The sequence below is a fragment of the Chrysemys picta genome, chromosome 7 (genome assembly GCF_011386835.1).
Source record: "Chrysemys picta bellii isolate R12L10 chromosome 7, ASM1138683v2, whole genome shotgun sequence".
Lineage (NCBI taxonomy): Eukaryota > Metazoa > Chordata > Testudines > Emydidae > Chrysemys > Chrysemys picta.
The window spans coordinates 26,632,503-26,651,617 of NC_088797.1; the positions used below are offsets into that span (position 1 = coordinate 26,632,503).

At 38.2% G+C, this 19,115-nt stretch overlaps 1 protein-coding gene across 7 annotated transcripts in view; it reads right to left on the reverse strand.

The window, feature by feature from the left end:
- Positions 1-1,496: 1,496 nt before the first annotated feature.
- CACNA2D3 (calcium voltage-gated channel auxiliary subunit alpha2delta 3) overlaps positions 1,497-19,115 on the reverse strand; it is a 740,859-nt gene continuing 723,240 nt past the window's right edge. For 4 of the 7 annotated variants that reach the window (XM_065551020.1, XM_065551018.1, XM_065551022.1 and 1 more), the window contains one exon: positions 3,373-3,695. In XM_065551020.1, the coding sequence (XP_065407092.1) occupies positions 3,515-3,695 (181 nt within the window). In that variant the 3' untranslated portion in view covers positions 3,373-3,514. Of the gene's footprint in view, positions 1,738-2,633; positions 2,717-3,372; positions 3,696-16,053; positions 16,311-19,115 lie in introns of those variants that run through there. The other 3 variants (XM_065551023.1, XM_065551021.1, XM_065551026.1) reach the window with 2 other exon arrangements.

Genomic DNA, 19,115 nt, shown 5'->3' on the forward strand with positions numbered 1-19,115 from the left:
GATACAAATTTTTAACATGTTGATTGTGGTCTCATCATATTAGGCAGCATTTACTCTAGGATCCAGCTCCTGAATGAAGAATCAATCTGGGTAGTTACAATATGTTTTCAGGGCCGGATTTACACCTTACACATCCCTAGGCACAGCATCTTCAGTACACATTCACCCCCCGCCCCCACACACCTGCCTACAGCTGACCTTCATGTTGTACACAGTTTTAGAGAGACAAGGCCACCCTAGGCTGTGCCTACTGTACCTAATTGGAAATCCGGCCCTGCGTGTTTCTAAGTAAGGCATGCAAAGATATCTAAGTCTTGGGTAACTTTTTTTTTCTCAATCTAATTTCCAGTTATAGGTGTGAGCAGGGCCGGCTCCAGGCACCTGCTTGGCAAGCAGGTGCTTGGGGCGGCCACTCCGGAGAGGGGCGGCAGGTCCAGCTATTCGGCAGCAATTCGGCGGACGGTCCCTCACTCCTGCTCGGAGCGAAGGACCTTCCGCCAAATTGCCGCTGCAGATCACGATCGCGGCTTTTTTTTTTTTTTGGCTGCTTGGGGTGGCCAAAACCCTGGAGCCGGCCCTGGGTGTGAGGTAGTGTGATCCTGACTGGGGAATAAACAAGGCACTAGAACAAAGGAATCCTGACTCACTGTGCTCCTGACTCACTGTGTGACTTGGGCACATCACAACTTCTCTGTCTCTCCATTGCACCATAGGGAACTTGACCTAACTATTTCACAGTTAATATATGTAAAAAAGCATTTTGAAGCTGAGGAGCAGAATGTAAGTGCTAACATATCATCATCATCATCATCATCTCCTCTTTTATGTCAATTACATTTGTAAATGTGAGACATCTCCATATCTTTTAAAAAGTGCTAATGATTGAATTCTGCCACTTGCGATACATATTACTAAAGAACCAGATTCAAAACCTGTGGACGTTATTAGAAAGATTTCAGTGGGCTTCAGCTCATACTCTAAATGTCATAGGATTTTCTTTACAGCTATGTTAAAAAAGCTCCAGTTTCACTGTAAATCATCAGAGAACATTATCTGTGTCCCAGTTCAGCAAAATAACTGAAGCACATGCGCAACTTGAAGGACTTGCTTACGTTCCATTGACTTGGTTATTAATATAAGTCACTCAGCCTTTATTATAAAAAATTAGGTATGTGTTATCCTCTAGCTTCCCATTATCTCAGAACTAGTTTAACAAAGCCTACACATGTGAAATCTCCCCTTACCTGGTTTATGATGTTCCAATTACTAGTTCAGGAAAAATGTTTAGTTGCTATATTTTAAAAAAATACACAATGAAATTATGATTTTAATATACTTTATTTAAAAAGTACACAGTTTTAAATTGGTTTCAATGGGACAAAGCAGAAAGTAATGGACACCTGTGTATATCTATTAAAGTCCTTTTTTGATGAATTGTGACTATCATATGGCAAATTCACATTTGCATGACTTGCAAAGTAAAAAGATAAATTTTTCAACATATCTTTAAGTTTATCTCATCAACAGTTTAAAATCATGAAATGCTGATGTTTTGACTATATTTCTTGTCTTCTATGTTGCACCATTTCTCAGTTCACAGTTTATCCATGTATTTAGCATGCCAAGTGAACACATCAGTCAACGTCACCTTGAGAAAATTGCCAAAAGCAGTGGAAGAAGAACAAGAGTAGGTTTAGCACTAAGGCCTAGAACACCCCCACATTCTCTTGCATTCTCCTAAAGAAAAGAACAAAGAAGAATCAAGACAAAAACATTAAGATTCATGGCAATGCATGGATATTTATTAAAGCACATATGCAGTAGATGGCAGATTCAATAAAACAAAATTTGTGTAATCAAAGCACAGAAAAATAAAGATGATCAGGAAGCTATTCTTGGCTCTGGGTGACCTTGGGCAAGTCACTTCCTCTTTGTGCCTCAGCAGAGTAGATATTTAAGCTCATAAAGTAGGAAGCACTTGTGTAGAGCATTACATCTTAAAAGCATTGTGTCAGAGTCCCAGCTAAACATATCAACATATCACAAAATTACCAGTAGGACAATTGAAATGCTGACGTTATTTACTCATGCAGAGGCCAAATCCTGTCCCATGGCCAATTAGCTTGGTTTCAGAAAGGAATCATGGAAGGAATCAGTATTAGACCCAGAATAAGATCTCAGAAGTTCCTGACTGCCAATTCTGCACTCAGATCATGCCTCTGCCTCTTACATGTTGTGCCGTGATGTGCGAAAACAGCACTTAATCGTGAAATGGAGTACAAGCTCACTTGACAATTTCTGCATTGCTTGCAATCATGCAGCAACTTCCCTTTACTACTATGTTCAGAATGTCCAAAATATTTAGTTGCTTTTCACACTAGAAGAGAGTTTTCTAATACAGATGCTCCCTGGGTTATGCAAACCCGACTTACGAAAATCCGCACTTACGGAAAAAGTTCCAGAATCTTTTTTTTTTTTTTGCATAATTGTCGGATATATGTTCCCGACTTACGCAAAATTCAACTTACACAAGGCGTTCCGGAATGGAATGCTTGCGTAAGTCGGGGAGCGTCTGTATCTACTCTAGAAAAAATATTTACCAAAGAGGGAAAAAAAGCAGTATAAAAACTTACTTCAGGATGAAATCCATGACAAGATTCTGGACGTCTTCTAATCTTCTGAGATTTTAAACGTTCACATTTAAGGGATTCATTATGTTCACAGTAGTTAAGGAGAGATCTTATGATCACTGCATTTAAATATTCAAAGTTTGAATGGATTTGAAATGAAGTTCATCCATCCATCCCTTCCTCCTCCCACTCCTCCAAAATCCAACCAATCAACAAAAAAAGTGGGACATAATTCTATTGCTGTTCTTCCCAATGTTGTTCCCATCGGCACTTAACACAACCAAATGGTCCTTTGAAAGGTCTATCACTCAGCAATAAAAATATACTGCTGATTCTTTTCGGTGAATACTTATTTATGAGAAGAAACAAACCCCAAACTCCTTTATGGCAATAAAACAAGATGATGTTTAGACTATAAATTAAGTTGTCAATTTACTGTGTTACAGAATCTATCTTTTATATTTTCAGAACACAAAGTGATACCTGTCAGTGTAGCAATCCAGCCCTAAAATTCAAAGTTAAGGAAGAGATTACATATTACATTACAATAAAGGAGTTATCCAGGTTTAAAATGTTATCTTTGGCAATATGGGTGCAATTTTCAAAACCACCAAAGATTTAGGAGGCTATGTCCTATTTTCAGAAGTGACTTAAGGCCAGATTTACAAAGACGTTTATGTGTCTAAATACGCATGCAGATGCCTTACAAAAGCACTTAAGTGAGTTAGGTGCACAACTCTCATTGACTTTCAATGGGACTTAGGCTCTTAAATGCATCAGTAACTTTGGAAAATGAGACTAAGGAGCAGATCCTCAGCTGCCTTGACTTCAATGGGGCCATGACAATTTACAACAGCTGAAGATCTGTCTGTTAGGCTCCTAAATCACACAGGGTCACATTCAACATTGGCACTTTGAGTCTCCCTCTTACAATCTTCAAAATAAAGGATATACCTTATTTCTATGGGTTCCATGGTAATTGGCAAGATAGACTCACAGTTGCATTCATTATCTACTACCACCATGAAGAGATTGCTGCTTGGGATTTGCTGGATGACAAAGGACCTGTAAATGTAAGCGTCAGTAATTAATAGTAACATTTTCTATTGTACGTGTCCATGTTTCTTAGCAACAGGCTTTTGGTAAGCATATTTTAATATGTCAATAAAACAAATAAATACTTAAATAATAATAATAATAATAATAAACATGTGCAGATCAATAAATATAACTGTTAGTGAAAGTCATTCACATACAGAGAGGCTTGTGCAAGGCTCTCCTCACTTTGTAAACTCTGTGGTGCCCTTCTAAGGTATGTACACTGGGGGGGGAGCAGCTGCATAGAAGGTCCCCTACACAAAGCTTAGTTTGTGCCAGGGCTTCCCTAGGCTTGGCAGTTCATAGCCCCAGCACTTCAGGTGCATGAGTTCTGAATGTAAACATATTGTTTGATTCCCAACACCTAATTGCTTGAGGCCGAGCATGTTTTTCATTACAAACTAAACACCGCCCCTACATAGGGGACTCTGCCTCAGTACTGAATAGGCTGGTACAAAATGGATCAGTAGGGAGGGCCTGAGAGCACAGCAATTGGATTTGTACTCATGCCCATCATCTACTCCTAAGGTCACGTGTATTTCAATATAATTTGTGAATTTATTTTATGTTCTTGAATTTTTGCTCCACATTGAATCACGGCTTATATATTTACTATTAGGGTACATCAAGTCGATACTAACTGCCCAGGATCCTGCATAATTACTGTGCTAAGCGAAGTCTGCCAATATACATTCAAAGTCAGGGACTGCTCGGTCATCAAATTATGGGTGGTTTTATTCACCACTGATCTTGTACTAAACAGCATGAATTAAGGAACAGGATCCTGCTGAGAGTCATTATATTGCCAAGCCAGTGGAACCAAGATTATGCCTCAAATATGTATGAGTCAGGAGGTGTATTTGGTAATCTACTAGAAAACTTACTGTATATGCAGCACCTCGGGTAAATTATGACAACAAGATATACATGAAATTCAGACAGAAGAAAAAAGCAACACTGCTAATAAATATAAGGAACACTACACTCAAGGGAGTGCAGTGAATGCTCCTTCTCAGCATGAGTCAACTCCCACTGGAGCCAAAAGGAGTCTAATGATTTCAATGGGAATTAGATTTGACCCGTCGTGCACCTCCACAGGGGGAGGGGAGGAGCCAGAGGTGTGGTTTACAGGATGGAACAAATTGCACACTGCAAGACAATCTGAGGCAACAGGGCTGGGGCTGCATCATCAAGACTGTGTCTAGTGGGCACAATTCACCCCCTATTCTGAAATCCTGGACACAAGACAAGACCCTTATAATTTGGACCCAGATTTAATTTACCCATGTCAATATTTATACATCAAGTCAATGTAACAACATCTTGTGACATGTAACATCTTTGAAAGCTGGCACATCCAGAAATGAGGTTTTTCGGCGTGGTGAACTGGTGAGCGTGCATGAAGGTAATGAGGGCTTGGACACGAGTAGATGTGGACAGAAGCATATTTTCACTCAGACGTCTCTATTTAAAATACATATTGTCTTACTAAAAAAACCTCCCTGCTTTTCCAAAAATCACAGAAGATGAAATACAAGGGGGAAAAAAAATCTTTGAACCTAGCTTGAGAAAAGAATAATTGGAAAACCTGCCATAAAAATATTGCCAACGGAAAGATTAAACACTTTTCAATATTTTTAAAACTCACTGAACCTCCATTAAAGTTACACTTAGAGAGATCTGCAATATGTTAGCTTTATGTTTATACACGAAATATACATTTATGGCATAATGTACAGGGCTGAACTTTATAAATGCACCTAAACAGCTGGAGCATGTAGCAAGGCTGACATCATTGTAATGGAGCATCTGTGGCTTTGTATGTGAAAGAAATGGGGCCAATAAAAGGAAAGGAGGAAAATTCTTTCACAGAAAATAACAGCAAAATTTTATATGCATGAATAGCTCAGAAAGTTATAAATAAATCTAGTCCCAAAGGAGGGAAAATGCAATTTTAGTTTATCCATCCCAGGAACTGAAACAACCCAGTCCTATGCTTTCTGGAAGCAATATTTATATTTATTATATCTGCAAAATCAGCTCTGAAAAAAACTGAAAGCAGATACTCAAAAGTGTTGATATCATTACTGTTCATTTGAATAACTCTATTTTGGGGTGTGAGGGTTGCCACCCCTTTGTCCTACTTGAGTCTTCCTCCTGAATCTCCAATTTCTTTTGTGGATTGCCCCCATTTTGAAGCCCTCCCAGGGACTCTTAGACCTGTGGGAAAACATGCATTATGTCCAGGGCAGTTGGGGCTTACAGTTGACATTTCATGAAAGGTGGACATATTTGTCATTTATTTCTTCCTCCTCTGGGGTGTTATAATGACTGTGCAGTACAGAATATTGCTCCTTTTTAAAAACCTTTCCTGTAACTTCACCTAATGGAAACAAAGCAGGAAGAGCTTTAAGACAAAAGTGAGCCTACAGCTGGTAGCCATGATGCTGAGTAGATTTCTACATGAGTTGCTTCTCTAGAAAGTCAGAAGCTGTAAAGACTGTTAGGAACGAAAGATCCTTAAGCTGGTTGGGAATTTTTTTGACATTAATATTTTTTGTTGGAAAATGCCAGGTTGCTGAAACTGAAATGTTTCACAGGAACACGCCAGTTTTGTCTAAACTTTTGTTGAGAAAGGTTTCTTGGGTCCAGGATGGAATTTTCTGGTCAAAACCAGAGAGCCAGGCCAGAATAGCCAATAGCCAGGTGGTTAGGGAACCCATCTGGGAGAACCAGATTCAAGTCCCTGCTCTGAATCAGGCAGAGTAGGGACTTGAACCTCACTCTCCCATCCCTAACCACCAGGCTATTGGCTATTCTGGTGTGTGTGTATATATGTGTCTGTCTGTCTGTCCTCCAATCTCCTCCCTCCCCCACAAAAAAAACCAAAAAAACAAAACTTTGATGAGTCCTGATTTTGTCCCAATGTAGAATGGAAAAATGTTTTGAAAACACAAACATTTTTGTGGATGAGAAACACATTTCCCCCTTAGCTTTAGCTTTACTTAGGAATACTGTTGGCCCTGGTAATTTGGTGTATTCATGTATATGTCTGAACTGAAAGAAACTGTATGTAATATATTTACAAGGTACCTGGTATTAGGTTAATCTGAAACATTATATATTAATATATATTATATATTTACAAGGTATCCAGTATTAGGTTAGTCTGTCACACTGCTCCCACTGACAACATATTGATCTGGTTCCCTTCTCAGTCCAGCACCAGCTCTCAACAGTGAATAATGTGATAATTCCATAGTATAAACAGGATGCATGTCTATCTATCTTAGGTGTTTTAAAGGTGCTTGGCACCGTGGCACCTAACTCTGAAGATGTATCTATCCTCCAAAGGGGGTAAAACCCATGCAACGTTTAAACATCTTTGCCTATTGCTGCACCTCACGGGCCAGCTAGTCTGTTCCACAGCAACTGTGACAGCTTGCAACATGGCACAGCTGGACTATCTGCACCACTCTAAGGGTGCATTCAAATTAAGCTTTGCTTCTTCAGCATGGCCGTGATTCAGGAAAGCTCTTAAACACATCCTTAAATCCATTCCTGTTCAGAATAGTATTGAAGCACATGTGAACTGAACTTTAAATATGTGCTTACGTCCCAATTACTTCAATGTCCTGAATCTGAATGCTTTTTTCAAATGGGGCATATTTGAATTCAAACGTCCTACGATAAAAACAGCTAATGCAATGCTTACACATGCACTCCTGAAGATACTAAGAGATTTTTTCCTTGAGGAAACTCTAATATATGTTGTCTATCATATGCAGTAAATTCATACAATATAGATTTGTAGAAAATAAAGATGGACGTTTTCGATTTAGTGGGATAAACTTTAATTTATCTTACTTTACCCACTCGTTTTTGTGTATGTACTTCAAGCATAAGTTTTCTCCCCCAGAATTCTCAAACCTAATCCTGAAATGAAGCTGCAGTGCTGAATGTGTGTCTTCACCAGCCATAAACAAAAGGATTAGGATGTGGTCATCAGATCCAGATGAGGAACATGGGTGGAGTAAAGCTGAGTGAGTAATTTGGGAATAATACTTTTGTGTGATCAATTTAGCCTGCTTTTCCATGTGTGGAACATTCACTAACAGATTACATTTTCTTTCAATTGATGTTATTCAAAACCATTTCATGGATTTTGGGGGACTTTTAACCTCACAGGATTGACCTCAAACAAATTTTCTGCAGGTATTCACTATTCAAGCTGCCCTGATTAGCAAGTCACGTGGTATCATTTCCACTCTCAAGCTGGATAAGCATGTAGGCACTCCCACAATTAATACTTGCATCTAAGTTTAAAATTCAGTTTCCATGGTTATATGCTCATGTGACTTTGAAATTCACTTTGAATGAATGGTTTCAGAGTAGCAGCCGTGTTAGTCATTATCCGCAAAAAGAACGGGAGTACTTGTGGCACCTTAGAAACTAACAAATTTATTTGAGCATAAACTTTCGTGGGCTACAGCCCACTTCATCTGATGTAGCCCACAAAAGCTTATGCTCAAATAAATTCGCTAGACACTAAGGTGCCACAAGTACTCCTGTTCACTTTGAATGAATGTTCATGCCAGTGACTCTCAATAGCTTGACCAGAGAACACAAAAAGGTGCATGAACACAATCAGAGTAAAGTCATTTAAAAACTGAAATAGTCAACCAAAATGTTTTGCAGCGTTTGCCAAGCTCTAGTTGTTAGGGAGAAAAAACTCCAACAAAAATATCTTCAATGGGCTGTAGAAGAAATACAGAAAGTTGCTGACAAAGTAACAAAAATGGTGCCAGCTTTCAAGTGGGCTCCTCAAAGAGTCTCCAAAGTCTAGATTTCAAAGAATTATTTCTGAGTCACCTGCTGGGTTAGGCTGTCATTTGTGTCACCAGCAATATGGGAGCCAAATATCAGTGATGGATTAAAGATTTTATTGAATTTTTTTTCCTGGTTTAACAATCAAAAAGATTATCTATGTTTAATATTTATGGTGAATGTTTCATGTTTAAAGAGTAAAGGCTCTTTTCAAGTTAAGTAATGTAAATCTTTTAGTTGGAGACTTTTGCTTTACAACAGTATCATCATCCTCAGTTGCCATCCATGACAAGCGAACATTAGTTTTGATAGTGTTAGCACACAGAGAGCCTTGCACACTTCTCCATACATAAAACATCATAAACTCCCGTGGTTCTTGTTATACTGAAGCCACATTGAGTCAATAAGAACCTTATTAATCATTCTACCCATCTTTCATCCACTGTGGAACTGGTTTGGTTTATTTACAGATCCAGAGGCTCAATACAGCCTTGTACAGGAAGTGTATCTTCACTCTGCTTTTACAAGGAAAGGTGGGGAAAGAAGATGTTAAGCACTTGAAAAGGAAATGGGGGGAGAGCAAGAGAAAAGAAAATCTAAACTATTTTCTTGCTCTAGCCAAAGAGGAAATAGGGCGTAAATGCAGAACAGCATGAAATTCACTATTTTGATTCACAGAATCAAGCACCGATTTTTTTCACACTCTAAGTTTCTTTTTTTAAGCTATTTTGGCAACAACAACAAAAAAAGAGAGCGTTCTTTGCTAAATAAAAAAGGGCGGGGGCACATTTTGCTTGGAATTTTGCTCACAAAATGCATATATTTTGGTAAAAGTTTCCATGAAAATGAACCCATTTTCAAGAGAGGAAGGAGACTAAAAATCATTTATTTCAAGCAGTTTTGCATCTTTAATGATATTTTATAAATTGATGCTTTGAGGGGCATTTTAATAAGACACACATTTAATAAGTTAGTAATTTTACTTCATTCTTTGAAGTTTCAATATGGTGTGTGTGTGTTGCTATGGAACTGTGGCAGACATCTGAACTACTACACTGCGTCTATTAATGGTTGAATTTCAAGACTTTCAAGTGATATGCTAAAATTTAAATCTGAATTTCTTACTTTTGGGCATACATACATTTTTAATCATGTTGTCTACCACTACTAAATGTCTACGTACAATCTTAATCTATGGACATAATTTCTAAATGGAAATGTACTCATTGCTGAAGAAAATTTGCAAATTGTAGAGATGGTGTCTACTTGGAATCACCATAAATGTCCCAGGGTGCTTTACAAAATATAAAATAAGGCTCATGTCCTGTCCCAAAGAGCTTAAGGTGGGAATTTTTTTGCCTTTGTTACATCCATGAACATTCCACTCAGGAAAATGAGCACACGTGTAACAAGGCAAAATTTACTCCCCCCCCCCCTTTTTTTTTTGCAGCACCTTTAGATATGAGGCTGCTGTGTTTTGCAAAGTAACGATTAAGGGCTAGTTCCTTGGGAATGGCAAACATGCAGTGTGTGCTAGTCAAGGGGTCACCTGATTCCGCTGCTGCTCACTGCTTATCATTGCCTTGTGATAACTTGCTGAAGTCACAAGGGTCTGAAACATGGCTCATGATCAGTGTGGGTTTTAAAAAAAAAAAATAGTGATTCAATACTACTAGCAGGCTTCAGCTTTCCTTTCCCAAAATACATGGACCACAAAAAATATTCTTGAGCTCATTAGAAATCAAATATGAAAGAGAAGTGTGTTCAATCCAGCTAAGCTAATTGAACCTTTAAGTTATTTACTTTCTACTGTTTAAGTAAAACATCTCCTGCTAAAGGGAAATCAATATTATTATTAAACAGTTTGTATTTACATGCCGGCAAGACAATCCATTTCAGTTTGTTCCTTTATAACATCTTATGTATGATGCATACTAAACTCATAGGCCCCAAGTTCTCATAGCATTTAAAAAGCCACTGGAGAGGAACACATACCTACAAACAAATCTAGGTGGTTAAGGAAACAACATGTCCAACGCAGCATACTTTGTATGGGACTGAAAATGGGCCAGACATTGGTATGAACAGAGGACAGGGTCAGAGTAGACCACACGGGCCCATGGATTCCTGGTCAACTGCACATAAAATACTTTCTCTCCTCATTCTTTTCAGGCTTCTGATGGCTTACAGCCATGCTGCCATTTGCTGGTGGACAGTACCAGTGCTATATGACCCCTCTCCGCCAATGAGGTCCATAAATCATATAGGAGAAGTAATACAACACCAAACAGCTTTAAAAAAATCCCTGTATTTTACATAGCTCTCTTAGGAGAAGGAACATACAAATTTAGAGCAGCTGTCCTGCTGCTCCTAGACCCCCTCTCCCTCCCACCTTTAGGGGGTGTGTATGGAGGCTACAAAGTGTTTAAGGAACCTAGCTAAATGATGAATATGGGTCCCTAAGGACACTCAGAGTGGAAGATATTTTTCTGTGTCATTCTGGGGGCACCCGAGCAAATAACTAGCTTTGGAATCAATTAGACTCATTTAAATAAAATTCTGTATACCTACTGCCCACAAGGGTAATGTGAATACCCTTCTTGTGCAACACAGGAATATTGCTGTTTAATGCATTGCTTTTCAGATCACAATAGATTTTTAGGGGCATTTTACAAGCAACTGTTACCTTCTAGAACTTTTAAAAAGTAGATTTCATTATGTTACTCTGTGCTAATGATAACAGATGCTATCCAGTAGAGTATGTGGTAGCAACGAACACATGGGCTATATGGGGTTTGAATTCCATAAATATTTAAAATGCCTGCACAGATTTGTATTTAATCTCATGTTCCTGGATATTAAGTTTAATTTAAGAAAAAACTAATTTCCAGATGTCTGTTTTTCATTTTATCTCCATCTATAATAACTGTAGGAACTGATTGAAACTAGTGCTCAGTGCTACAATGATGATGGGGGGTATACACCCAAGGGTGTTGGAACTAGGGGTGCTGCCACATCCCCTGGCTTGAAGTGGTTTACAGGGTTTACCGTTTGGTTCAATGGCTTTCAGCATCCCCACTGTACACATTGTTCCAATGCTACTGCGTACATCTAGATCCAAGTTGTGACTATGGGAATGCTGTGCGGTTGTATGCCTCCCAACACATTTGCATCCACATAAGTCACCATTCTCCTAGCAATCAGTACCGATACTATTTTTGTTCTGGGTCATATATACAAGCTCTGCTGGATGGAGTAGCTATGCTATCACGGGGAATAATATAATGTGTAAAGAGTAAAGCGGTAAGTGGATCCACACTGAAAAAAATATTTAAACTTGTTTAACTGCTATTAGCAACTGAAACGCTTATTAGGGCACCTTAAAAAGTGGCCTGAATTTCAGAGGTGCTGAGCACCAGTAGCTCTCATTGGCTTCACTGACTGTTCTGATTCTTCAGCACTTCTGAAAAGTCAGGCTATTTTTTCCAGGTACTTAAATATGGACTTACATTGCTAACTTCAAGCACCCAGGGCGTAAGATTTTTAGTCATTACTTTGGGATTTCATTTCATATCTGTCAGGTTTTGATCTTTCCTATTTTCGTTTTAAGTAAACAACAACAACAACCCCCCCCCCCAAAACCCCACACACATATATCAGGGTACAGTAAATGGAAAATATTGTACAATCTACACTCAAATAGCTGTTACTCACAACATAACTGACAGTTGCATATATCCAACTTTAATGGTCTGGAACAAACTATACCCATTCAACTGAACTGTAGATATCCGTTGTTCTGGTTTCCAAATCACATCATGTGTTTTCCAGGCTGCCGGCTATCTTTCCAACCCACATTTCTCTCACTTATCCATTTTTAAATGAATGAAATGTCTATATTGCAAGCATAAATTAGGTTGTTTAGGATTTTTAAATAAAATATGAAATAGAGAATGGAATATTTTTAATACCATATGTAAAATATAATACATATGCCAACAACAACATTTTGGAGTGCTTGAACTTTTAAACTAGATGAAAAAAACCTGTGGTTCTTTGACACAAAAAGACAGTTCTGAGGCCTGATCCTGCAGTGTGAACCAGACAGGTGAACTTCTGCTACAATGCAGAGCCCCACCGGCTTCAGCAGGGCTCTGCATAGGTATAAGCATTCACCCATTCAGACCAGATTGCAGGTTTGGGCCCATAAATGAATGAGACAGATATCACTGAGAAATGTTACCCATCCATTTCAACAGGTGGGGGAATCGGATGGGGCTGGCAGTGAAAGAGGATAGCCCCAGCAATGAGGGAGGAAGACACTCACCGAAGTACAACACGTGGCTCCTCCAACCCTTGAAGTCTTTGGCACCCATTAGTCAGTTGGGGGAAAGGGCCAGCATCCCTCAGCTCCAGGGAATTTAACCTGGAGCAGGGGCCATGTGGAGCCTCTTTTGGCTCTGTTCCAGCAGGCAATGTCTATACAGGGCCATAATGGATAAATATAGGAAGACTTAACCCTAGGAGAGATTTCTTCCTAATTATCGGGTGTCACTTTTGAAATGCAGAAGGCGGGATATTTCCTTCTAACCTCTTCCATGCTGCAGAAGGACATCTTCTTTGTAATGAGGAAAATAACCACTGAAGGCAGTTGAGGAATTTTATAGACAAATGATAAAAGTACAATTGAGTAATCTTGTTTTTACTGATGATGTTGTCCTGCTCAGTTCAACACAATGCTTAATGGAAGACACAGCAAAACAAATTGGTTGTTCATCAACCATGGGAAGACAAAATACATGGCTATCAGTGTTTCAAAAGCAACCATCTGAGTTGACAGAGAAACATTAGAAGAAATAAATCCTACTTATCTGGGGAGCAAGATGTGGTACGATGGTGGCACCAGGCCAGATGTCAAACAATGAATATCAAAAGTGGCAAACAACTTTCAGAAATTTGAAAAGAATTGGAAAAGTAGCATGAGTGGCACCATACAAAAATACAATTTTTAACTATGACATCATGTCTGTCCTCTATGGAGCAGAGTCATGCAAATCCACAACACCAATTGATAAGAAGTTAAACTCATTCCAAAGCAATGCCTGTGAGTCCATGGGAAAGCGTCCATTGGAAAGAGTTTATTATAATATCAGAAATTCTAAATGGAGCACACCAGCTTAAAGCTTCAAACATGGCTAGAAGATATATTTAGGACACAACTTAAGGAAGCCACCAACATGACTTCCACATCAAGTGATAACACAGACACCAGCTGGAGAGAGAAAAAGAGGGCCACCTAGAGAAACATTACATAGAACCATAGAGAAAGAAGCTAAATCCATCAGTATGACATTCAGAAGCCTGACCAGACCAAAATTGCTGGATGACCTATGCACCTGAGGGTGTCGAAGAAAGAAAGAAAGAAAGAAAGAAAGAAAGAAAGAAAGAAAGAAAGAAAGAAAGAAAGAAAGAAAGATCACACGCCTGAGATTATCAAGAATATTGCATATCATATTGTATCCAGACAAACCTATAGTTTCTTTTAGTTTACAAAATGATTTGCCCTGCACAACTGTGAAGTTTGAGGATGATCTTGTTTTCCTTAGTTAAAGGCTACTAACTGTTTATAAAACTCACATCCTTTATTATGCAGAAATGATGAAAATGCAGATGCATAGGTCACATTTGCATTAAACCAGTCAGACTGCACTAATTCAGTGCAATGATTTATTATTAACTGAAATAAATCTCTTCATAACTCTAAGGATTGTTCATAACAATGGCTGACTTTAAAACTAGAAAATGTTCCAGTGAACTTTTAATCAATGTTCTTAATCCAAACAAGCTTTGATATATATTTCTAATTAACTGAAAATATTATGACATTCATGCAACATTTGAAAAGGCCTGTCATTTAAAAATCATCCTCATAGTGCTAGTGGAACAGTTGGTCACAAACATCTGCAAGGAGAACCCTATGGCGATTTCCTCATTCTTTGCTTACTTCTGCAGGCTCTCCCATTCTATGTTATCATACTAAATGGAAAGACACTGAAGAACAGTCTGAATCATGTAAATTCTTACTAATGTGAGACCTCCCTACTCTCACAAAGTTCTGCTCAGAGAGATTTGTACCTAAATGTTTACTCCTGGGGGAATTCTGCACCAAAAAATTAAAAATTCTGGGCACAATATTTTAAAATTCTGCATAATTCTGCATATTTTGTCAAAATAATTCAATATAATCATACCAGTTTCAATTATTTTGGTAATTTATTTCAAAATACCTGTCATACAGCAAGTATGTCTGTAACAATATAGACAACAAAAAAGTTTTAGAGTAGAGAGTTAAAGAAACCCCTATGACAATGTAGTTCCTGTTTCTCTGTTATGCTTTTGTTGGGTGCCTTAGTCTGGATGTGTCACACATGCCAGCTGGGCACATCTTGGGGGAAAACTCTGTTCCACTGGTCTCAGACACATACACCCCCTTCTGCCCCCCCCCCCCCCACACACCTCGAGCCAAGGGATCCAGAGGGAGAAACAGCCTGATGCTGGGTCCCGGGTCTGTACGGAGTTTCCTTCATGATGCCTCATTTCTTCAGAACGTACTGGGAACTGCAGCTGCCCGGAACCCTCCAGCTCCCTCTTCCTCTCCCCCCAGCAGTGCCCTGTATTTGTGAGCTGGAGAGTTGGACTCTGCTGGATCCAGCAGCCCTCAGTGCTGGCTAACAGCTCTGCAGCACCATTTCTGCCTGGAAAAATGAAATTCTGCGCAGAACATTAATTCTGCGCAAATTCTGCATTGTGCAGTGGTTCAGAACTCCCCCAGGAGTAAATGTTTCATTGGATGTGGTGGGATTGGGGCAGGGGGGGAAGTTTGTCCCCCATGCAACAAAATGTGAAGCCTGTTCACAATTGCAGATCCTCTATGTCTCTAGTGTCCCAGCACCCACCTCCCTCTTCCTTAGGAACATGGTTGTATACATCCAACCCATTTAACCTCCTAACCATGTACTTTGACTTCTGTTAGATATGTGAGTACACATTATTCCTGCAAATAAGTGAACAGGTAATCAGTACTTCAGACTGACCAGATAAATTTACTTCAGCATTAAAGAGAGACACACTATGGCTTTGTTACTGAAAAGTTATTTAGCAATGTGCTTAGTTTTTAAGCATGTAAGGAACCTACAACTAGAGTCCTTTTTATACGTGGAGAGTCAGTCCACATGTTCTAAACTACAGAATTAAAAGGTGTTTGTTCAATGATTATTATTGCTGAGGTATTTTCATTAAAATGTCTTTCACATCTCTGTACTGTACTATAAAACCAGATGTAGGACACCTTCTATACTGCAAGTTGGTAACCTTGACAACGCATAAGAGGTGTTTAGACACATGCTAATAAGAAAAATTTCCCAGTCACAAAAAGAAATAGTGCATTAAGAAAGGAATTTCCTTCTTAAGTTCACAAAATGCCCTTTGAATTAGATTGTCATGGTCAAACGTTTTATTTAGACATTAAGTATACAGTGTTTCAAGCAATTTCTCTCTATCCAAAGGACTCCTTTAATCCACTGGCTTTCCAAGCTAAGCAAATGGAAGGAGAATCACAGTTAACAAACATAGATTTGTATGGCTTTGACAGCTCAATAGGAGCCTCAGATATATTATCTGAACATGTCACAAAGAGATGTCTTGGCAGGACTCAGATGCCTCTTGGCAGGATGTGACCAAGGATACAAATGTGAACTGAGAAAAGAATAAAAAAATATAATGAAAATCAAATACTATCTTTAAGGTAATATGTTGTAAATAAGCAGCTACTATGATACTGAATCCCACGGACAAATAAAAAAGTTCCAAAATGTTTTATGTTGGAATCTTTCATCTGTTTTAAAAAATACAGGTTGGAAACTGTCCAAAGGATTGTGAGGCTAATAACTGGCAAGTAGACACCTTTCTGCTAATTTATATATGTGCTGCTTTCTTATTTCATATTACTATTTTCTTTTCAAAACATGGCAACTTACTTTATTTCCTGCACTAGCCATTCAAAATATGATGTTATCGAAGGGTAAAGATAAAATACCTATGCATTAACTTTAAGTTCCACCTGCATGACAAAGTTTATGATCTCTGTTGCATTTGGAAAGAAGAGGAAGTTATCTCACTTTAATATTGGAGGAAGCTTGGCTAATACTCAGTAGAGGAATGTACAGTAAATACAAAGCCTTGGCATAAACAGTCTTTGCAGTTTAGATTGGATAATTTGATCCATTTTATAAGGAAAGAATCAGAAAAAAATTCTGTAGGAATCAGCTAGAAGTTTCATTTTTGGCTGCCTTAATAATGATCTTGGAAATATTATATTTTTATTGGTTAGTGTTGGTAAACGTCGATTTCACCACACACACACACACACAAACCAACAAAATAAATATTTCCATTGACATAATCAACATTTACAGATAGGCCAAGAAAGAAAAATGGTGCTTGAGAACTAGTTTGATTTAGGGATATTTACTTTGTATATTTTCATACGAGATGTTGACAACTTGTGTTTTAACAATTATAAAGCTTTAACTTTTTGAATCTCAAAGTCTAGAATAATTTAATATTTACTGTCTGACTCCCCCATAGTCATTCCCACAACTCTAAAAATTTAAATGGATAAACATTTTAAAAATCCTTAAAAATAAACTAACATTATCCATCAAAGTTTTAGAAAAATTTTTTTTTTTCGGCCAAGCCTATTTAAGAACCTTCCTATTATCTTGTAGTTGCTTGACCTACAAAACATCCCATGACATCTCTGAGGATTCTGCATGAGCAATGACTGTAAAATCAGGCAGATTTGAATCTGGAAACCATTGTGCCAGAGGACAGCATTCCTATCTCTTCTTTAGGGTCTGAAACACAGATCTTTCCTACTGGAGAGAGTTTTTAGTCAGTAGGCCTTTATTTATGGCTCACTGGATAAAATCCTGTGATTCACTGATATACAGATAAGAAAATAGTCATTATATTTTCACCATTAGCAATTTTTAAAGATATCACTGAGATACAGATTCCATCCTGTACCTACTGTTTGTAAAAATAAACAGTTAATGAAATTACAAAAAAAAAAAAAAAAAAAAAAAAGTGCAACTAATCCAAAACCCCTAACAACTACAAAGTAAAACGTAACCTTAAGAGTCATTAGTTCTATCTTACAAACAGAATTGCTACTTGGATTAAAAAATACATTTTTCATCCCATAACTCAGTATTAGTATTGCTCTAATTTATATATTATTACTTCAGTTTGCAAGTTAAAAAATAAACAAACAAAAGAACTAGACACAAACCCGTTAGCAATCCATTGAACCCCCTTTTTAAAGGACCTCAGGTCAGATTCTCATTTACATAAGGCCACTTTACACTGCTCTGACGGCCAAGTCAGTGTCAAGGGGTCTAATGTAAATGAAATCTTACCCCTTGATCTCCACAATGAGCTCATCCTGCAAAGTCAATGCTCATTCAAGTCAATGCGAGTTAAAGGTGATTAGCCCATTTTTTATCATTTCCACCACTACCAGTGAGAAATGTGGGTATGGCACATCTGCTGCTCAGCTTGAACACAGGTCAAAACCATTCATTTGTCTGTCAGATATTACCCACCCGCTAGAGTATACTTGGCACGGCTGCTGAAAAAGCAACTACATAACATCAACTATAAGGAATAGTTGCTTTTGCCCATGGGCCTTTAAGATGAATATGGTAAAATGAATCAGAACCAAAACTACTTCTGAAGGGGTGATTGTATTTTACCGCCCAACCCACTCCTGGAACCCATGGGGAGATCCTGATATATGAATGAATTGCTTCAGCAGGGAAGAAATTGGGCCTTGGTGTTTTGCTTGTTTTATGTGGCAAGCTGATCTGTTTAGAAGTAAACTAACTCCATCTGAAAAGGCAAATTATTATTTATTCCTTGGAAAATTGAACTGCATATTTATTTACACATTTGAAGCAAGATTAAGTACAGCAGCTTAGTAAGCCTCTGCCAAACAACAAATGCAGAAGTGTTTTAGCAAATTATGTTAGATCTCAAAACTGAGTGGTTTTTTAAAATACCATTACATTTTTAATGCTTATAAATTGTACTACTCATGCTGAGTACAGTCTGAATCTAAGTTGTGTTATTTATCTGATCACTGCTGAATAAGCACATTCCATGGACAAATCTTAAATTTGCTATTAAAAAGCTGCACAAAGGGCTGTGTGATCCCCAAATTAACTAGAATTCCAACGTCATCTACCTGTTTCTACTTGTAAAAAGCAGCAAAAAACACTGTTCCTCAAAAACAGCAACAACTTGCCTTGGTTGGCTCCCTGGTGATTTGCAAGTTGGATAGCTGTGTATTTCTTCCCTTATGACATGGAACATATTGGTGTACACCAGGGGATTAGGCAGGGTTTAACTTATTCACATTTTAGGTGGGTCATGTATACAATATAGCTCTTATTCAACACAGTAACTCCTATCAATGTTAGCAGTAATTGTGCATGCAGT